Source organism: Herpailurus yagouaroundi, unplaced genomic scaffold, assembly GCF_014898765.1.
Source record: "Herpailurus yagouaroundi ecotype Mexico unplaced genomic scaffold, PumYag 208, whole genome shotgun sequence".
Taxonomy (NCBI): Eukaryota; Metazoa; Chordata; class Mammalia; order Carnivora; family Felidae; genus Herpailurus; species Herpailurus yagouaroundi.
Genome location: NW_024412439.1, coordinates 6,136,294 through 6,150,394, shown reverse-complemented (window position 1 = coordinate 6,150,394; position 14,101 = coordinate 6,136,294). Strand labels below are relative to the sequence as shown.

At 46.1% G+C, this 14,101-nt stretch overlaps 1 protein-coding gene across 5 annotated transcripts in view; it reads left to right on the top strand.

Moving 5' to 3' along the window:
- MYOCD (myocardin) overlaps window positions 1-14,101 on the top strand; it is a 108,103-nt gene that overhangs the window by 44,269 nt on the left and 49,733 nt on the right. For 3 of the 5 annotated variants that reach the window (XM_040453171.1, XM_040453170.1, XM_040453169.1), the window contains 3 exons: window positions 7,662-7,717; window positions 9,161-9,236; window positions 12,115-12,276. In XM_040453171.1, the coding sequence (XP_040309105.1) occupies window positions 7,662-7,717; window positions 9,161-9,236; window positions 12,115-12,276 (294 nt within the window). Of the gene's footprint in view, window positions 1-3,059; window positions 3,105-7,661; window positions 7,718-9,160; window positions 9,237-12,114; window positions 12,277-14,101 lie in introns of all 5 variants that reach the window. The other 2 variants (XM_040453172.1, XM_040453173.1) reach the window with 2 other exon arrangements.

Here is a 14,101-nt window from a genome sequence, read left to right as displayed (position 1 = left end):
TTTTTTTTTTTTTTTTTTTTTTTTTGACATTTATGGGATTAAATCTTTGGAAATCCGTAAGAAAAAAAAAAACACCTAGGAAAGGTAGAAATGAACCCTATGATGCAATTTAAAATAATACCTCTATGTATGTTTTGTAAAGTTAGTGTCCCTTTGTGGATGGAGTAGGGTTCAATGGCGATATGATATTTTGTTCTCTAGGATTTCCAGAATCATGTGCGTATTAAGGAAATACCACCCCGACGGAAATTTTGCATCCTTAGTCCATTGAACCATTAAGATAATTACTGGGAGAAAGTCCTATGAGAACAAAATGATTTTTTTTTTTTTTTGTTTCTCATTCAGCAAAATGATAAAGGTTAATTAAATGTCATCCGGTTTCCATGGTCGTCAGCCGCCTCCCTTCAACTAGGCTTCCTAAGGGTATAGATTCTGCCGTGGAAAAAATGTCAAACCCACAACAGGTGCACACGGCCAGCCCCACCCAACCCGGACAGACGTCGACTAAGCTCTTCTCAGGAAGTTAGACCCAAGACATATCTTTCACTTGCTGAGAGGTTGGGGACGGAGATGGTTAGCCTTGTCAATCCAGTCAGAGATGAAACATGCCCCCGAAATGCAGCACAGAGCAGCGTGTGTTTTCTCTGGCACCTAACGGTTCGTGTGTAAAGGCAACTGATCCCGGGAAGCAAAGAAGAGGCGACGGTCTCAGGGTCCTATTGATTCAATCAAATTCAACAAATGTTGTTGTGAACCAGACTTAGTGCAGGGTAGTGTGCTGGGCCGTGTAGGGACAACGATGAGCAAGACAGTCCCTTGAACAGACTCAAAATTCTAGGGGGATTGGTGGTAGGAAACTCACAGAAGTAGAATTCAGGGTGGAGTTTTTTACATAATTATTTGATATAATCTCACTGTATCCATAACATTTGAAATAACTGCATTCCTCCTCCCCCCCCCCACCAAGTTTTAAAACTTGTCATAAATCACCTACATTGAAGGCTGATGGCCAAGCAAACTATTCACTGTCCCTACATCATTACTATATAACATCACTGTTCTTAACCGGTCGACAGAAACACCTGCTATCCTTGTCTTAAGTTTTATATTAGATTAAATCTCAATGCCACTCCTATGGTGACAGAACTGAGGGCAGAACCTATACATCCTGGTCCCTGCGTAGAGCTCTTTCTTCAAATATTCAAAAGGAATTGCTTGAACTTTAAAAGCACCTACTTACGCTCCTCTCATCAAGCATTTTTGTGGCCAAAAGATCCCCAAAAGATGTGGGAAAATTAAAAATACGTGTGTGTGAACATGCCAAGGGAAACCCAATTGTTCTCACAAAATGGCGTCAGGTTTTACATCATCACCTACGCCTCACCATGACCAAGAGTGAAGGACAAATTTCACCGCATTCGCCCCATGGCAGATCTCGCTTCAGCTGCACATGACGTTGCTGATGAAATTCTAAGGTTTCTCCCCCTACTGACTCCGATGAACTGAGCCGCGTGTAACTTTCCGTTGACTAGTGAAACTGGTCCAAATGAATTGAATTTAACTCCTTCCTTCTTCTTGGGCACATATCCTGCAGGTTTTGTTGCTGAGAAACAGTCTACAGCACCCAGGGACACGTTCTCTTTATATAACCCCCCTGAATCGCTTCTCTTAAGCTTTTACTTATTCCTTTTGTCCGTTATGGGTCTGGGGATTTTCCCCTTCAGATGCTTTGAATGAACGGAAACCCATTGTTCCTTGAATTTAGTCAACAAAGGCAGAATTCTGAGGCCAGCACGGAACTGCTAGGACAACCGTCAGCAGTGGGAAGAGGCTCTCAGACCAGGGAGCAGGGCGCAGGCCAGATTCCAAGATTGCTTTCACATTTAAAATGCCATTGTAGAATTCACGTTTTCAAAATAGTCGTAAAACCTCCGTGAAATACCCTCTCCAAAATCCCACCTCTGAACCTCCAAATGGAGGTTTCAAGTTGTCTCCTTTGCCACCACCAACCAGGATTCAATTTTTTTTTTCTTTTAATGTTTCTTTAATTTTGAGAGACAGACAGACAGACAGACAGAGACAGCACTAGCAGGGGAGGGACAGAGAGAGAGAGGGAGACACAGAATCTGAAGCAGGCTCCAGGCTCTGAGTTAATCAGCACAGAGGCTGACACGGGGTGGTGGGGGGGGGGGCTCCACCCCACGAACCACGAGATCATGACCTAAGCCAAAGTCAGACGCCCAACGGACTGAGCCACCCAGGTGCCGCACCACCAACCAGGATTCAAAGGGAGCACCTCGATGCCCCACCCTTTTGGGGGTCAAGCCTGCGAAAGACATCTACCTTCTCTGTTTTCTCCCAGCTTTGTGACAGAGCCAACCTCCTCCCCTGTGGACCTGTGGGGCTTGGATCTGTTCACCATTTCTCCTGCAGATTTTCTCCATCACCATTCTTCTCCTGGGGCATCACTCTCCTGGGTGGAGTCTTAACACCACCTTATTCCAACCACTTGGGAAGCCTCAGTGCAGAAGGGTGATGAGCTCTGTGGAGTAGGTGTGATGAATGATCACGGCAGCTCAGTAGTATTTTGACCATCTGCTGTGAGGAGGGCCCTGTGGAGCACAGAGGACTCAGACGTGAGTTCTGTTTCAGATGCTTACTGTCTGGAAGGGGCCCCAGATCACCCCTGCTTGGTTGTTTAGAGTAGCGATATCAGACGACCATGCACCGCTGCGTGGGACTGAGTATCTTCGAGGACGGAAGGAAAGAACTACTTTCTCCTTCCCTCTCCCTCTGCTAGTAAAGCGGGGCTGATCTGTAAGAACCCAGGCGGGAGAGGAGGGAACAAGTAGCCCATTCTCCCGGAATACAGAGCTGAAGAGAACCACATACACGGGTGGCCCCAAGTGGCTGCGGCATCTCCACGGAAAGTCCGAGAAAGCCACCGCCGGCCAGGATGAAATGTCTGGGCAGCTTGGGTCCATGACCTGATCATTGTAAATGGATTTAAAGATACGATGAGCTGTCTATGAACGGTGCTGCCTTTATTTGTTTTGCAGACTAAATTCCGGCCACAGCAGCCTCATACTTACCGCAAAGCCCTGGTAAATCCCTGAGTTCTGTGGTGCCTTTCCTGAATAGCAGCGAGAATGACTGGGGCCACTCCTGTACCCACACCACATGCAGCTTCTTGGTAGTTCTGAGAAGTTGCCTGGGCAAAGTGTGTCTTCCTCTTCTCAGTGCATCCTTCTGACTTGGCTTCTCCCTACGTCACCCCAGCACACACTGTTGGCTGTTTCAGCAGAACACGGCACGAGGGTTTTAATCTGTCTGCCTCTTCTCTCCTTTCTAACATGTCAAATTCAGAGTCAGGAAAAGGCACTGTGGATTTTCCTGGCAAGCCCATACGGGGGGGGGGGGGGCGGGCGGTGGTCAACAACCCTAAATGTTTTCTTTCCCCTCCCATTTTCTGGTTCCTTGTTCCTCGGAAACCAGTAAGCCGGTGATGACAGGCGTCCTTTGAATTTGTCTTCACAGTCGTCTTCTGAGAAATCCCCAAAGTATTCACGCATGTTGCATTCAACTGCCTCAAGCGTGTGGCCAGGTCTTAAATGTAACGAAGCTACATTTTCAGACTCCTGAGACTGTCCTTTGATACCAAATGGGCAGCGCATTGCCAATCTAAAGAGGGAATGTCATTTCCAAAGCACGACCACTTACGCGGAGCACGTATCTCGGGAAGACAGCCACTCACGATGCGCTTTGTCTTTAAAAGTGAGGCAAACAGAAGCATTTCTAAGCCCATTTTACAGGTGGGAGACAGAGCAGGAAGACTCCCAGACGTGTTTGAGGAGACTAAGCAAGGATGGAGCCCGGAAGGGTAGTTCCCAAATTTTCGGTCACCCAAAACGACTTTAGTTATACTCCACGCTGCCATGGATCCTGTGTTTCAAATTGTTTTGTCTCTGCCCGCCCCCCACGCCCAAAGAACCCTAAATTTGTAAATTATGAATCCGTCTGTTTTTGATGAATTGATGGCATTTAAACTGAGCAGCTGGTCTTTGGGGAGAACAGCCATCTCAAAAGCATGCCGTTAGGATCCTAGGTAGCAACATTGAGAAGTGACAGTCCATCAGCCCCAGTTGGCCTTTCTCTGGGCACCCATACCCCTCTTCTTCAGCTACTTGAAATCCTGAAAATCGGTCCTAGAAATTCGTCACTCCCTGGTTGGACTCCCATGTCCCCAAAGACCCGAGATCAGGAGACACTGGCCTTACGAACTCCAGAGCCAAGGTTCTCAGACTTGTACGTCACCATCGGCAAGGAGGGCTCAATAAAACACGAATCCCTGGGGTCCACCCCTAAGGTTCTGATTTTGTGGGTCTGGGTGGGGCCTGAGAATTGGCATTTCTTCAGCCCATCCAGGGGCCACACGCTGAGAACCACTGTTCCATCTGGTGTCCCAGGACACCAGCCCTTTGAGGCTGCATTTTCGTCCTCCTCTGGAACACTGAGGAGCTGGGTTCTGTCCTGCAAGCCTGGGAGGGGGCGACCCCATGAGCTGCTGTCAACATCAGGCCCCCCGCCTTGTACTGGAGAGTCAGCCCCTTCCCTCAGCTGATTCCCCAGGGGCCCCAAGACCTGCATTCTCCTTTTCCTGGGCTCCTGTAGAGTCCAGAGCCGGGGACAGCAGGGGGCCTGGCCTTTCTTAGGACCTTTTTTTCTGAGCTTTAGTAAGCAAATGTTTATACCCACAGCTGACCCAAATTAGCTGGAGCCACAGGACCGAAATAGGAATAGCCCGTACCCAAACTCCAAGGCGAAAACATGAATTCCCTTGTGAGAAGTGATTAATCTTCCTCCAGGGAGAACGAGTTGGCTATGCGGCTGACTGAATTTACAACCGTATTCTAATTTGAAATCACATTGACTTATTAGTTGTTTTTTTTTTAATTTAGAAATCCAAATTCCTTTTCAATCTTAAATGTCAATGTCCCTGTAAAACAAAATTTTGCCATTTGATATTCCCAGGGCTGGCAGCAAGAGGTCCTTTATTTATTTTCCAAAGAGTCGACTTGGGGGGTTGTGATATGGTTTTCTCTGGCCCTCAGGGGAAATGGCTAAAATGCACATTCTCTCGAGTCACAGAAAAAAGCAAATGTCAATCACAGGACCGTGACAGGACAGTTTTCCATGGTGTGACCTCAAGCCAGTACCCCACATAACATCTCTGAAGCCCTGAGGGGAAGAGCGTGTGGTAAAATGCAGTGTAGGGACCTCTTTGGCTTTCTTCCCAAGCCCTTGCCAAGTGGACATAGCATCTCCCACCCTGTGATAGAAGGTTCCAGAAGACCTTTGTGTTCCTGGCATCAGAGACCCGGACTATGCAGATCATTTCACGGGGGGAGTTGTTAACACCAAGAAGTGATGAATTACAGCTCTCACTCCAAATCTAAGATACAGGAAATGCAGTGTTTCTTAGAACATTCAATAAGCTATGCTAATAGAAATTGAAGAGCCTTGGGAGCAAGAGAACCAGATAAATTCCTCCTAATTCCTAAGCCCAATTAAAACCAATCGAGTTTGGAATGTAAGTGGTATCTCAGGATAGATTCATACTGTTCCCTTAAGAGCTGCTGCTTAAGGAGAAGGATGTGTTCATTGTTTTTAACCACTTAGTACAGCCACACAAAGATCATTTCCTTTCTGGATTAGAGAAGTGACTAGGCCAACATCGATATGTAATGCCTAGATGACTGCCAGACTATAGGGCAGAGGTGAAGACCTATCCATTGAGATCGTACAGATTCACCAGGGCCCCCCCGGACTTCAAGCAGACTTGCAAGATCTGGTTACCTGGGGAAACAGGAGTTGTTTTCAGAACTCCATCAAGGTAAATTGCAACTATGATCAAATGTAGGAAAAGACGAGCCTCCTTTCAAAGGATGGCAAATAGACCTGAATCAGAGGCAATGCACGAGCGATGTGGTTGAACAGCACGTTTCTCCAGATGATTTCCCAGAGTTACTGAGTGGGGACAAATGGGGGGGGTGGGAGTCATGTGAAATGGCAGAGTTTGCAAAGAAGCCCATTTTAAGAGTGAAAGCAGCAAAGAGAAACTGGTGTTAGATCATTGGGAAATGTGATATTTAAGCAACGTATTCTGTTACTTTTCCTATAAGAAGGGAAGCATCTTAATCTCTGCTCAAAGTGAGGAGGGTGCTCTTGTCCAGTATTCTTAGCCAGCTGGGGCGATTCAGCATGTTCCTTTGGTCAACATTGTTAATGTCCAGGTGAGGCAGGGAGACTGAGAGGGAGCGTGCCTTAGTGGCTTCCCAAGCAGTGCCCTCCATAGACGATAACGGGGTTGACCAGTTGCCAGGACTGCAGTGCCATTTGTTTGATGTCCAGAGAGCCCTCCTGAACATGTTGCTCAAATTTAGCATGACCTTAAAGACCAAACAAGGCATCACACACGCACACACAGCCCCAAGTGCCAATCCATCCAGAAACCCAATTTTTTAAGCTGGCCAAAGCTTGGAAGAAGATTTCATTGCCTGCCACTTAAGAGCGGACATCTGCGGGAGCAGTATTAGAACTCCGGATCATGCGATTCATTGGCTTGCCCAGACTTAACAGTTCAGAAAAGTACTCAGTGTGGTTCTGTAACCACTGACCAAGCTCCTCGCTTGTTACAAACAGTGGTTGCGTGCGGCTCCTTATCAATTGTTTCTGGGGATCGGGAAGGCTCCTTAAAAATGCGGAGTTCTGCTGAATGATGTTCTACTTCTTTGCTAAGTCAAAAGACAGTCCCCATCACGGTGGAGACCCGCTTTCAAATCGTGAGCAGGAGCAAGAGGGAGGAATGGAAGCAGCATCGGGCCCAGGCTGCCATGTGCTTTGCCTGACCGGTGCCTGTGTCTCCTGGGTGTTAATATTCTGACATATTTTGTTACTTTGGCGTATTTTGTTGATACGCCTTGAAAGAAGTGAGGTCGTCAGAGGACCTAGGCTCTTAGCCCTAACTGTGTGACCCTGGGTAAGTCATCCGATTTCTGTGGACTTCTATTGCCCCATTTGTTCAGGGTGAGAGTTTATTTCATTATCTCCAGGGTCCCTTCCAGCCCTCAAAGTCTGATTCTGTGCTTCTCACTCAGCACCCTCAGTTGCATGTTCCTGTCCAACCAGTCACCGACCTTATCCACAGTACGTGTCCCTTCCTACGGGTTGGGACGCACCTGCCATGGTCCGCAGCCTCTACCCAGACGTTTGCACTCAAGGGCAGAGCAAAATCAAAGAGGGCGTTAGTCACCCCATCCACCCCTCTCCCTCACTCTGGAGCATCTCTTCTGTGCCTAGTCTTCCACAGGCCCCCGTGTTTCCTCAGGATCTCGAATGCTCTGTCTCCCCCACCTCTCTTTCTGTTGCACATCCTGCCTTTGCTGCTCCTCCTGTCTTCGGCCTCGGTTCCACCTGCCTCTGTATCCTGTGGCTTCCGGGAAGCTGGTATCCTCCAGTCCTCTCCTCTCCGATCGCTTATGGCCTAATAAAGGCGCTCACGCCCATACTGTGCACAGCTCCGCAAGCACACCGGCAGATACTATTTTGCTGCTTGGTGTCCTCAGCCCGCCTCTGCTCACGTCTCTGTCTTTCTGTTGCAGCACTGAAAAGCCCAACTGAATTCCATGAGCAAAGAAAACATTTGGATAGTGACAAGGTAATTTTTTGGCAAGCTGCCCTTCTTTCTGAACTTAGACTCCAGGGTATAGATCTCTGAGTGCTGAGCTTTGGCTCAAGCAGGTAGAATTTCCACAGTAAACTTAATACGTGCCCTGCCCCACATACACACACACACATGCTGTAGGGGACCTTACTCCTGTGTACCCAAGACTGGAAATGTGATCAACCACATTTAGCTTTGAAACTATTTGTTACCTTAAAAAAAGTCTCCAAAAAAACCGAAAAACAAAAACACGTCTCCAGTCTTTCTGATGTTGGGAAGATCATTGCAAGGATGCTGTAGACGTCAGGTTTCCAAAAGCCTTTTATAGTCCTTTCTAACAATCGGATTTTTAAAAATCCAATTCAGTGATAAGATACAGGCTGTGCGTACAGAGATGACCTACAGCGACTTCAAGGCAAAAGGCATTGAGTTTATTTCTCTTTCTTTCTGGTTTTTTGTTGTTGTTGTTTGTTTCTTTTGGTTTTCTTTTTAACATTCAGGAGGGGGCATAATTGGCACATATGTTGCACCTTCATAGCAGATCTCTGCAAACTGAACTTATCAGTAATACAATAAATACTATTTAGCCGGCATCAGCCCTGTATGAGAAGGAAACGCAGGGAGGTGGAGGGGCGGGGGGCGTGCCTTTGTCCTGGGATTTCTTTGTCCACCTATCCTAGCCTCACAGCTACTTTGTGGGTGGAGAAAGGAGCAGAGCTCTGTACCTCTTTAAAGTTGTGCAGGAGAGGCTGTGGTCTCTGTTCCCTGGAAAACAGCTATCTTTGATCAGAACTGGAGTGATCTCTAGATCCCTCTCAGGGGGCAAATAGGAGATCCAATAGAGTGGCATAAAAACCCAGAACTGGAAATCAGGGCCTGAGGTCCGGGTGTGCCCTGCCAGAGTCCACACTGTCCCCACAGACAACTCCACCATCGAGAAGACTGTGGGACTCAGTAAATTATCTCTGGGCATCCTTCTAACTCACCGTGCTTCTGAATGGCAGCCTTTACATTTCCATGGGTCCTAAGAGAGAGGGCATACATTGTCATGTTACACTGGACGGACTCATACTACATTTCGTCTCTAACCATAGTCAGTTTTGTGGCTGTTTTAAGAGTCCCTGGAATAGAATGGACTATAACACAGGCAGCTTAGTATCACCTGAGCTTTATTATTATTTTATTAACACATACCTGCCCGGCCTTTGAGGGTGGACCCAGGCTTCTTACCTCTTCACTGAATTTTTCCATCCTGAAATGACCAGAGAGGCTTTTGTAAATCTTCCCGCATCAAAATGGAGGAGACCAGGGAGATTTGCAGGTTCTGAGGAATGCCTTCCCCTTTCGAGAGAAATCGGGGTTCTTTTCAAGCCCCAAACTAGGCAGTTCAGCTGTCTGAGGTCCACAGTGGAACTTGTTCTTTGTTTGTGCTTGCAGACTGAAGACGCACTGAAGCACAAGGTCAGAAACAGGCCTGACTGCGCGGACGTGGTTAATATGCACGTACTTCAAGGTGAGGCTGCACCCAAGCATTAACCCGGATGCCATCGAATGGTGGGCCATTGTGCCAGAGTCCTTTTCTCTATATGTTTGTGAAGCCCTCTTAGAAAGTGTCCCCCAATCTTCCAGAGTGGTCATTTGAGTTGTTTTAGGGCCACTTAGACGGTCTGATCAGGAAGGTATAGGCTGGGCTCCAGTCTCCACTGTGCCATCTCTGAGTCTGTCTCTCCCTGCCATGTACCAGATTCCTCTAAAGCATGCCCGCCCTTTAGCCAGTAACAAATCTCTAGCATGTTAACTAGACGTGCCTATCCGCTAGACTGGATATATACAGTGATGCTTATTCAGGGATTACTTTAGATGTTGGAACATCGAAAACAGGGAAATGCCCAACTCTAGGGGATCAGCTGAATTAATTCTGCATCATCCATGTGGTTGAATACCTTGCAGCCACTGCAAACGAGGCTTTCACAGAAAAATGATTTAATGAGAGAGGTCTTCCAAGATGATGTTGAGTGAAAGAGACCAGAAAACAAAACTGTATGGTCAGGCTCAGGGATGAAAACACATATGGTCAGGTTCAGGGATGAAAAAACATACGTGAATGGTATTTACAGTTCGAAGCTGTGATTAAAACAACAACAACAAAACAAACAAGCAAAAACAGCCCTGGAGCACCTGGCGCTGGCTCAGTCAGGGGAGCGTTTGACTCTTGATCTCAGGGTTGTGAGTTCGAGCCCCACTATGGGTGTAAAACAAAAACATAGCCCTAATAATAAGTATAAATAGTTAAGAAAGACATCCACCTATTAAAAACAGAGTTTCTCAGTGGTTCCACTGTCTTTTATATACCTTTTTTTTTAGCATTCTCCATACTTAGGGAGGACAAGTACATAATAATACTATAATAAAAAAAGCATGAGAAATGTTACTTGCTACATCATCATGGTCTTGTCTTTTTTTTATTTTTTAATGTTTCATTTATTTTTGAGAGAGAGACAGGTAGAGTATGAGCAGGGGAGGGGCAGAGAAAGAGGGAGACACAGAATCTGAAGCAGGCTCCAGGTTCTGAGCTGTCAGCACAAAGCCTGATGTGGGGCTCAAACCCACGAACCGCAAGATCATGACCTGAACCAAAGTTAGAAGTTTAACCAGCTGAGCCACCCAGGCACCCCTCTTTATTTTTTAGAGTAGGCTCCAACACGAGGCCTGAACTCGCGACCCCAAAATCAAGATCTGAGCTAAGATGAAGAGTCAGACACCTAACCGACTAAGCCACCCAGACGCCCCAAACTCATCACAGGCTTCAATTAAACGAAACTGTGAGCTGTCCTGGCCCCCAGTTCAGTTGCATGTCCTTGATGGTTCCCATGTGATCCTCTCAGAAATTGAGGATTAACGGCCTAGAGCACCAAGGATCTGCTGGGGTACAAAATGATCCCTCCTTCCCAAGGCTCATGGTCTAGTTCTAGTAGCAGTAGTAGAAGATCAAGGGCCATGGCCATGAGTGCTAGAAGCAGTCACAGCAAAAGAGTCAGGTAAGAACAGAGGAAGTAGAGAGGCTTTGTGCTGAGACCCGAAGAGTAGGTGGCTGCTGGTAGGGAGAAGGTAGGAAGCACTCCAAGGCAAGGAAACTAAGCAGAGGTACAAAGGTGAACCCACTAAGACATGCAGGACAGAAGGCGGAGGACCGGGGTCGCTGGAACAGTCGTTTGGGAATGGAGAATCTCCACTCACATAACAGCCAGACTGACAGACAGAAGAACATCATTCAGGGGGATGCGAGAGAGGAGTGTTTTCTGAAGATTAATCCTGCATTGATGTGTAGGACCAATCAGAAAGATCCCTGAGGCAGGGTATCCAGTGAGAAGTCCTTGCCATGACCTAAGGAAGGATTAGGGGATGTTTTGGAGAGGACTGAGGCTCGAGTGCACCTGTTCTTTGGTTTGGAGTACTGATGTAGTCTCTACCTTGCATCAGGTGCATTGAAGATGTGGCTTCTAGACAAGATCTGACCTGTTACAACCATACAGCGTCCCTAGACTGCTCCTGGATGGAGATTTCTAGATCAGCCACCAGACACTAGGCCTGGGTTAGTAGGTTGATAATAACAGAACAATAGGGCTGGAAGGCTGGTCTGTAAATATCTGCCCTTTTAAAACTGCAGAGTTGAGAGGAAAGGTACAAATTCTTATGGCCTCTTAACAGTTCTACCTTACAGCAATGACCAGTTGACTAAATTCTCCTCCAAGTTCTTACACAGAAATAAGTTGGGGACTAACCAAAAGAGGAATATAGGGGTGATTTAGGTCTTCTTGGTGACCTTTGTCACCCTCAGATGATGAGAAACTGCCTGTTGGATAAATTCAGTGTTAAAGATCCCCGTTTAATTAAGTAACTGTTTCAAAGGGACTTTTTTTTCCTTTGACAATTGACTTTGACATTTGAATCAGGTAGTATCACAACATCACCAAATCTAAACCCCTTAAGAAGTCCTACTACTGCAAGTAATTACATTACTAGGTAATATTTGCTTCTGGATTATCCTGTGCCAGGCAATATAGAGACAGGATGTACATTCAAGTGCTGCAGCTTAGGGTCAGCAAGCAATGTAGATCCCATGGATTGCCTGTTCACAGAATCACCAAATCGCACATTTTTTTTTTAAAGAATTGTCGCCAAATGCATTTCTCTAACTCTTCTGTGCCTCTCTATTTGCTTTTATTTGGAAGAATCTAGTCTTTGCTGCTAATCCGTGTGAAGTGATGATGATTGCACTGGAAAATTATTAGAGCCCAACGTGGCTCAAAGTTTCACTTACAAAAGCAAAACCCCCAAACCAGAAACAATGTCGCATTCTAGAACAGATTCTTTGTGCTTCAACCCCTTAGCCTCCACTACAGAGAGGTCCATCCCAACTGCTCAGATGAAGCTGAAGAGAGCCCGACTTGCGGATGATCTCAACGAAAAGATTGCTCTCCGGCCAGGGCCACTGGAGTTGGTGGAGAAGAACATACTTCCCGTGGACTCTGCTGTGAAAGAGGCCATAAAAGGTACTTAGAACCCATGGCATGCTTCTCTTGTGTGCTCTGAGATCTGAGGGCAGCCAAGGCTCTGACCTGCCTAGGGCCCTGGGGGCGGGGCCTCTCACTAGACAAGAGTCATGCCAGGGGTTGCTGTCCTAGAGTGGTCTCCAAAACCAGAGGTCCTAGGAGTGAGGACGAGATTCCCACCCACTCACCCTACAAAGGTCAGGTTGACAGCAATCAGTGTTGTCCTAGTCAAGCAGGTGGAGAACCTGAATTGATGGAACTCTCCCAACCTCTCCCCTGCAAGGTTCTATCACTTAGGAGTCACAGCCCCCTATAGCCCTCCTCTTCTAGAGGGAAGAAGACTGGTAGAGCAGAAAGGACACTGGACTGGAATCAAAAGACCTGAACTCTAAGCCCTGTTTGTTGTGTGTTGGGGCTTCCCCAGGTCCCTTCGCCTCTCTGAGATGCTGATAATGACACCAGCCTAGCCCAACTCAGAGGCTCTCAGGAGTGACGTTCAGATTATAGACATGTGTGAAAATTCTTTGTAACAATCCTCATGGGGGCCCCAGGGATGAAGAAGTACAAATACTTACAGAGGGAACACAAACATTAATTCTTTCATAAGCTCTATAAAATCGTTGAGACCAAGTAGATGCAAACAGCCCAAGTGCACTGGGAAAACGGTGGTAGAGGAGAGAAAGGGGAACTCAGCATTCCCATAGGTGAACTTGATTTTTCTTCCAGTGATGACCACCAGGAGCTCTAAGGATTATTGATGTTTAATAAGCAACACACATTTAAACGTTTCAACCCACTGTCAAAAGGTGTTTGTGAAGATATTTTATCAATGTTAAACCTGTCATCGGACGTATTATCCCCCATTCTAAAATCTTGTTGTCACCCAACCATTCAAAAGCCATGTGATTTTTGGGTTTGGAACCTGTAAATATGAAAATCTCTGCTCTGGGAGAGATGACACGGTGACCCATCAGCGCCCACCTACTGTTCCATTGTGACGTTCTCTCTTTACTCTCTCCTTCCACACTGAATATCCCATGCCTTTGAACTTGGACTAGCCAAGACCACCCAACTGGGTGCTATGTCTGTCTCTACTCTGATAAGATCTAGGACAGGAAAAAGGTCTCCATGGGGCATCTCCTCATTTCTTAACATTTTCTATTCCATACATTTAAATCTATCATCGATTTTATGTGATAAGGGGAAAGATCTCAATTTGCAGTTTTGGGTTTTTGGTGAGATTCTGTTTTTCCATGTGATTTCGTGGCAGTGGCACTTCGTGGCTATTGGCTGGGCATTTTCTCCCCTTCCTGCTTTGTTAAAGCTATTTATATAGAAAAAACTAATAATGCTAACCCTCAGTCTTTCACAATTATCTTTACCAGTTTGTCCTTTGCCTTTTGTATATTTTGCCTAGAAGCTGTTTTTATTTTCTATATAGTTAGATCTAGTAATTTTTGTGGTTTCTGAATTTATCAATTATTGGAAACATTTCTTAGCTCAGGAATCTAGAGTGATTCACCTCTGTTGTCTTCTAGCATTTATATATTTCATTTTTATATTTCAGGCCTTACGGCATACAAAATTATTTGAGTGTGTAGTTTAAAAGACACTGCTAGTTCTGTTTTTCCACAGTTTTACTGATGTATTTTACAATGTATTTCAGTATCTATCTCACAAGTTTCTTTGCACTGGTCTGATATTTCTAATGTTTCTTGGCTTATTCTCACAAGTATATGCTGGGTGAAATTTAAAATCAGTTTAGCCTATGCCAGTTTCAGTCTTGTTAGATTTTTGTTTGGGGTTGCAGTGAATTTATTTTTTT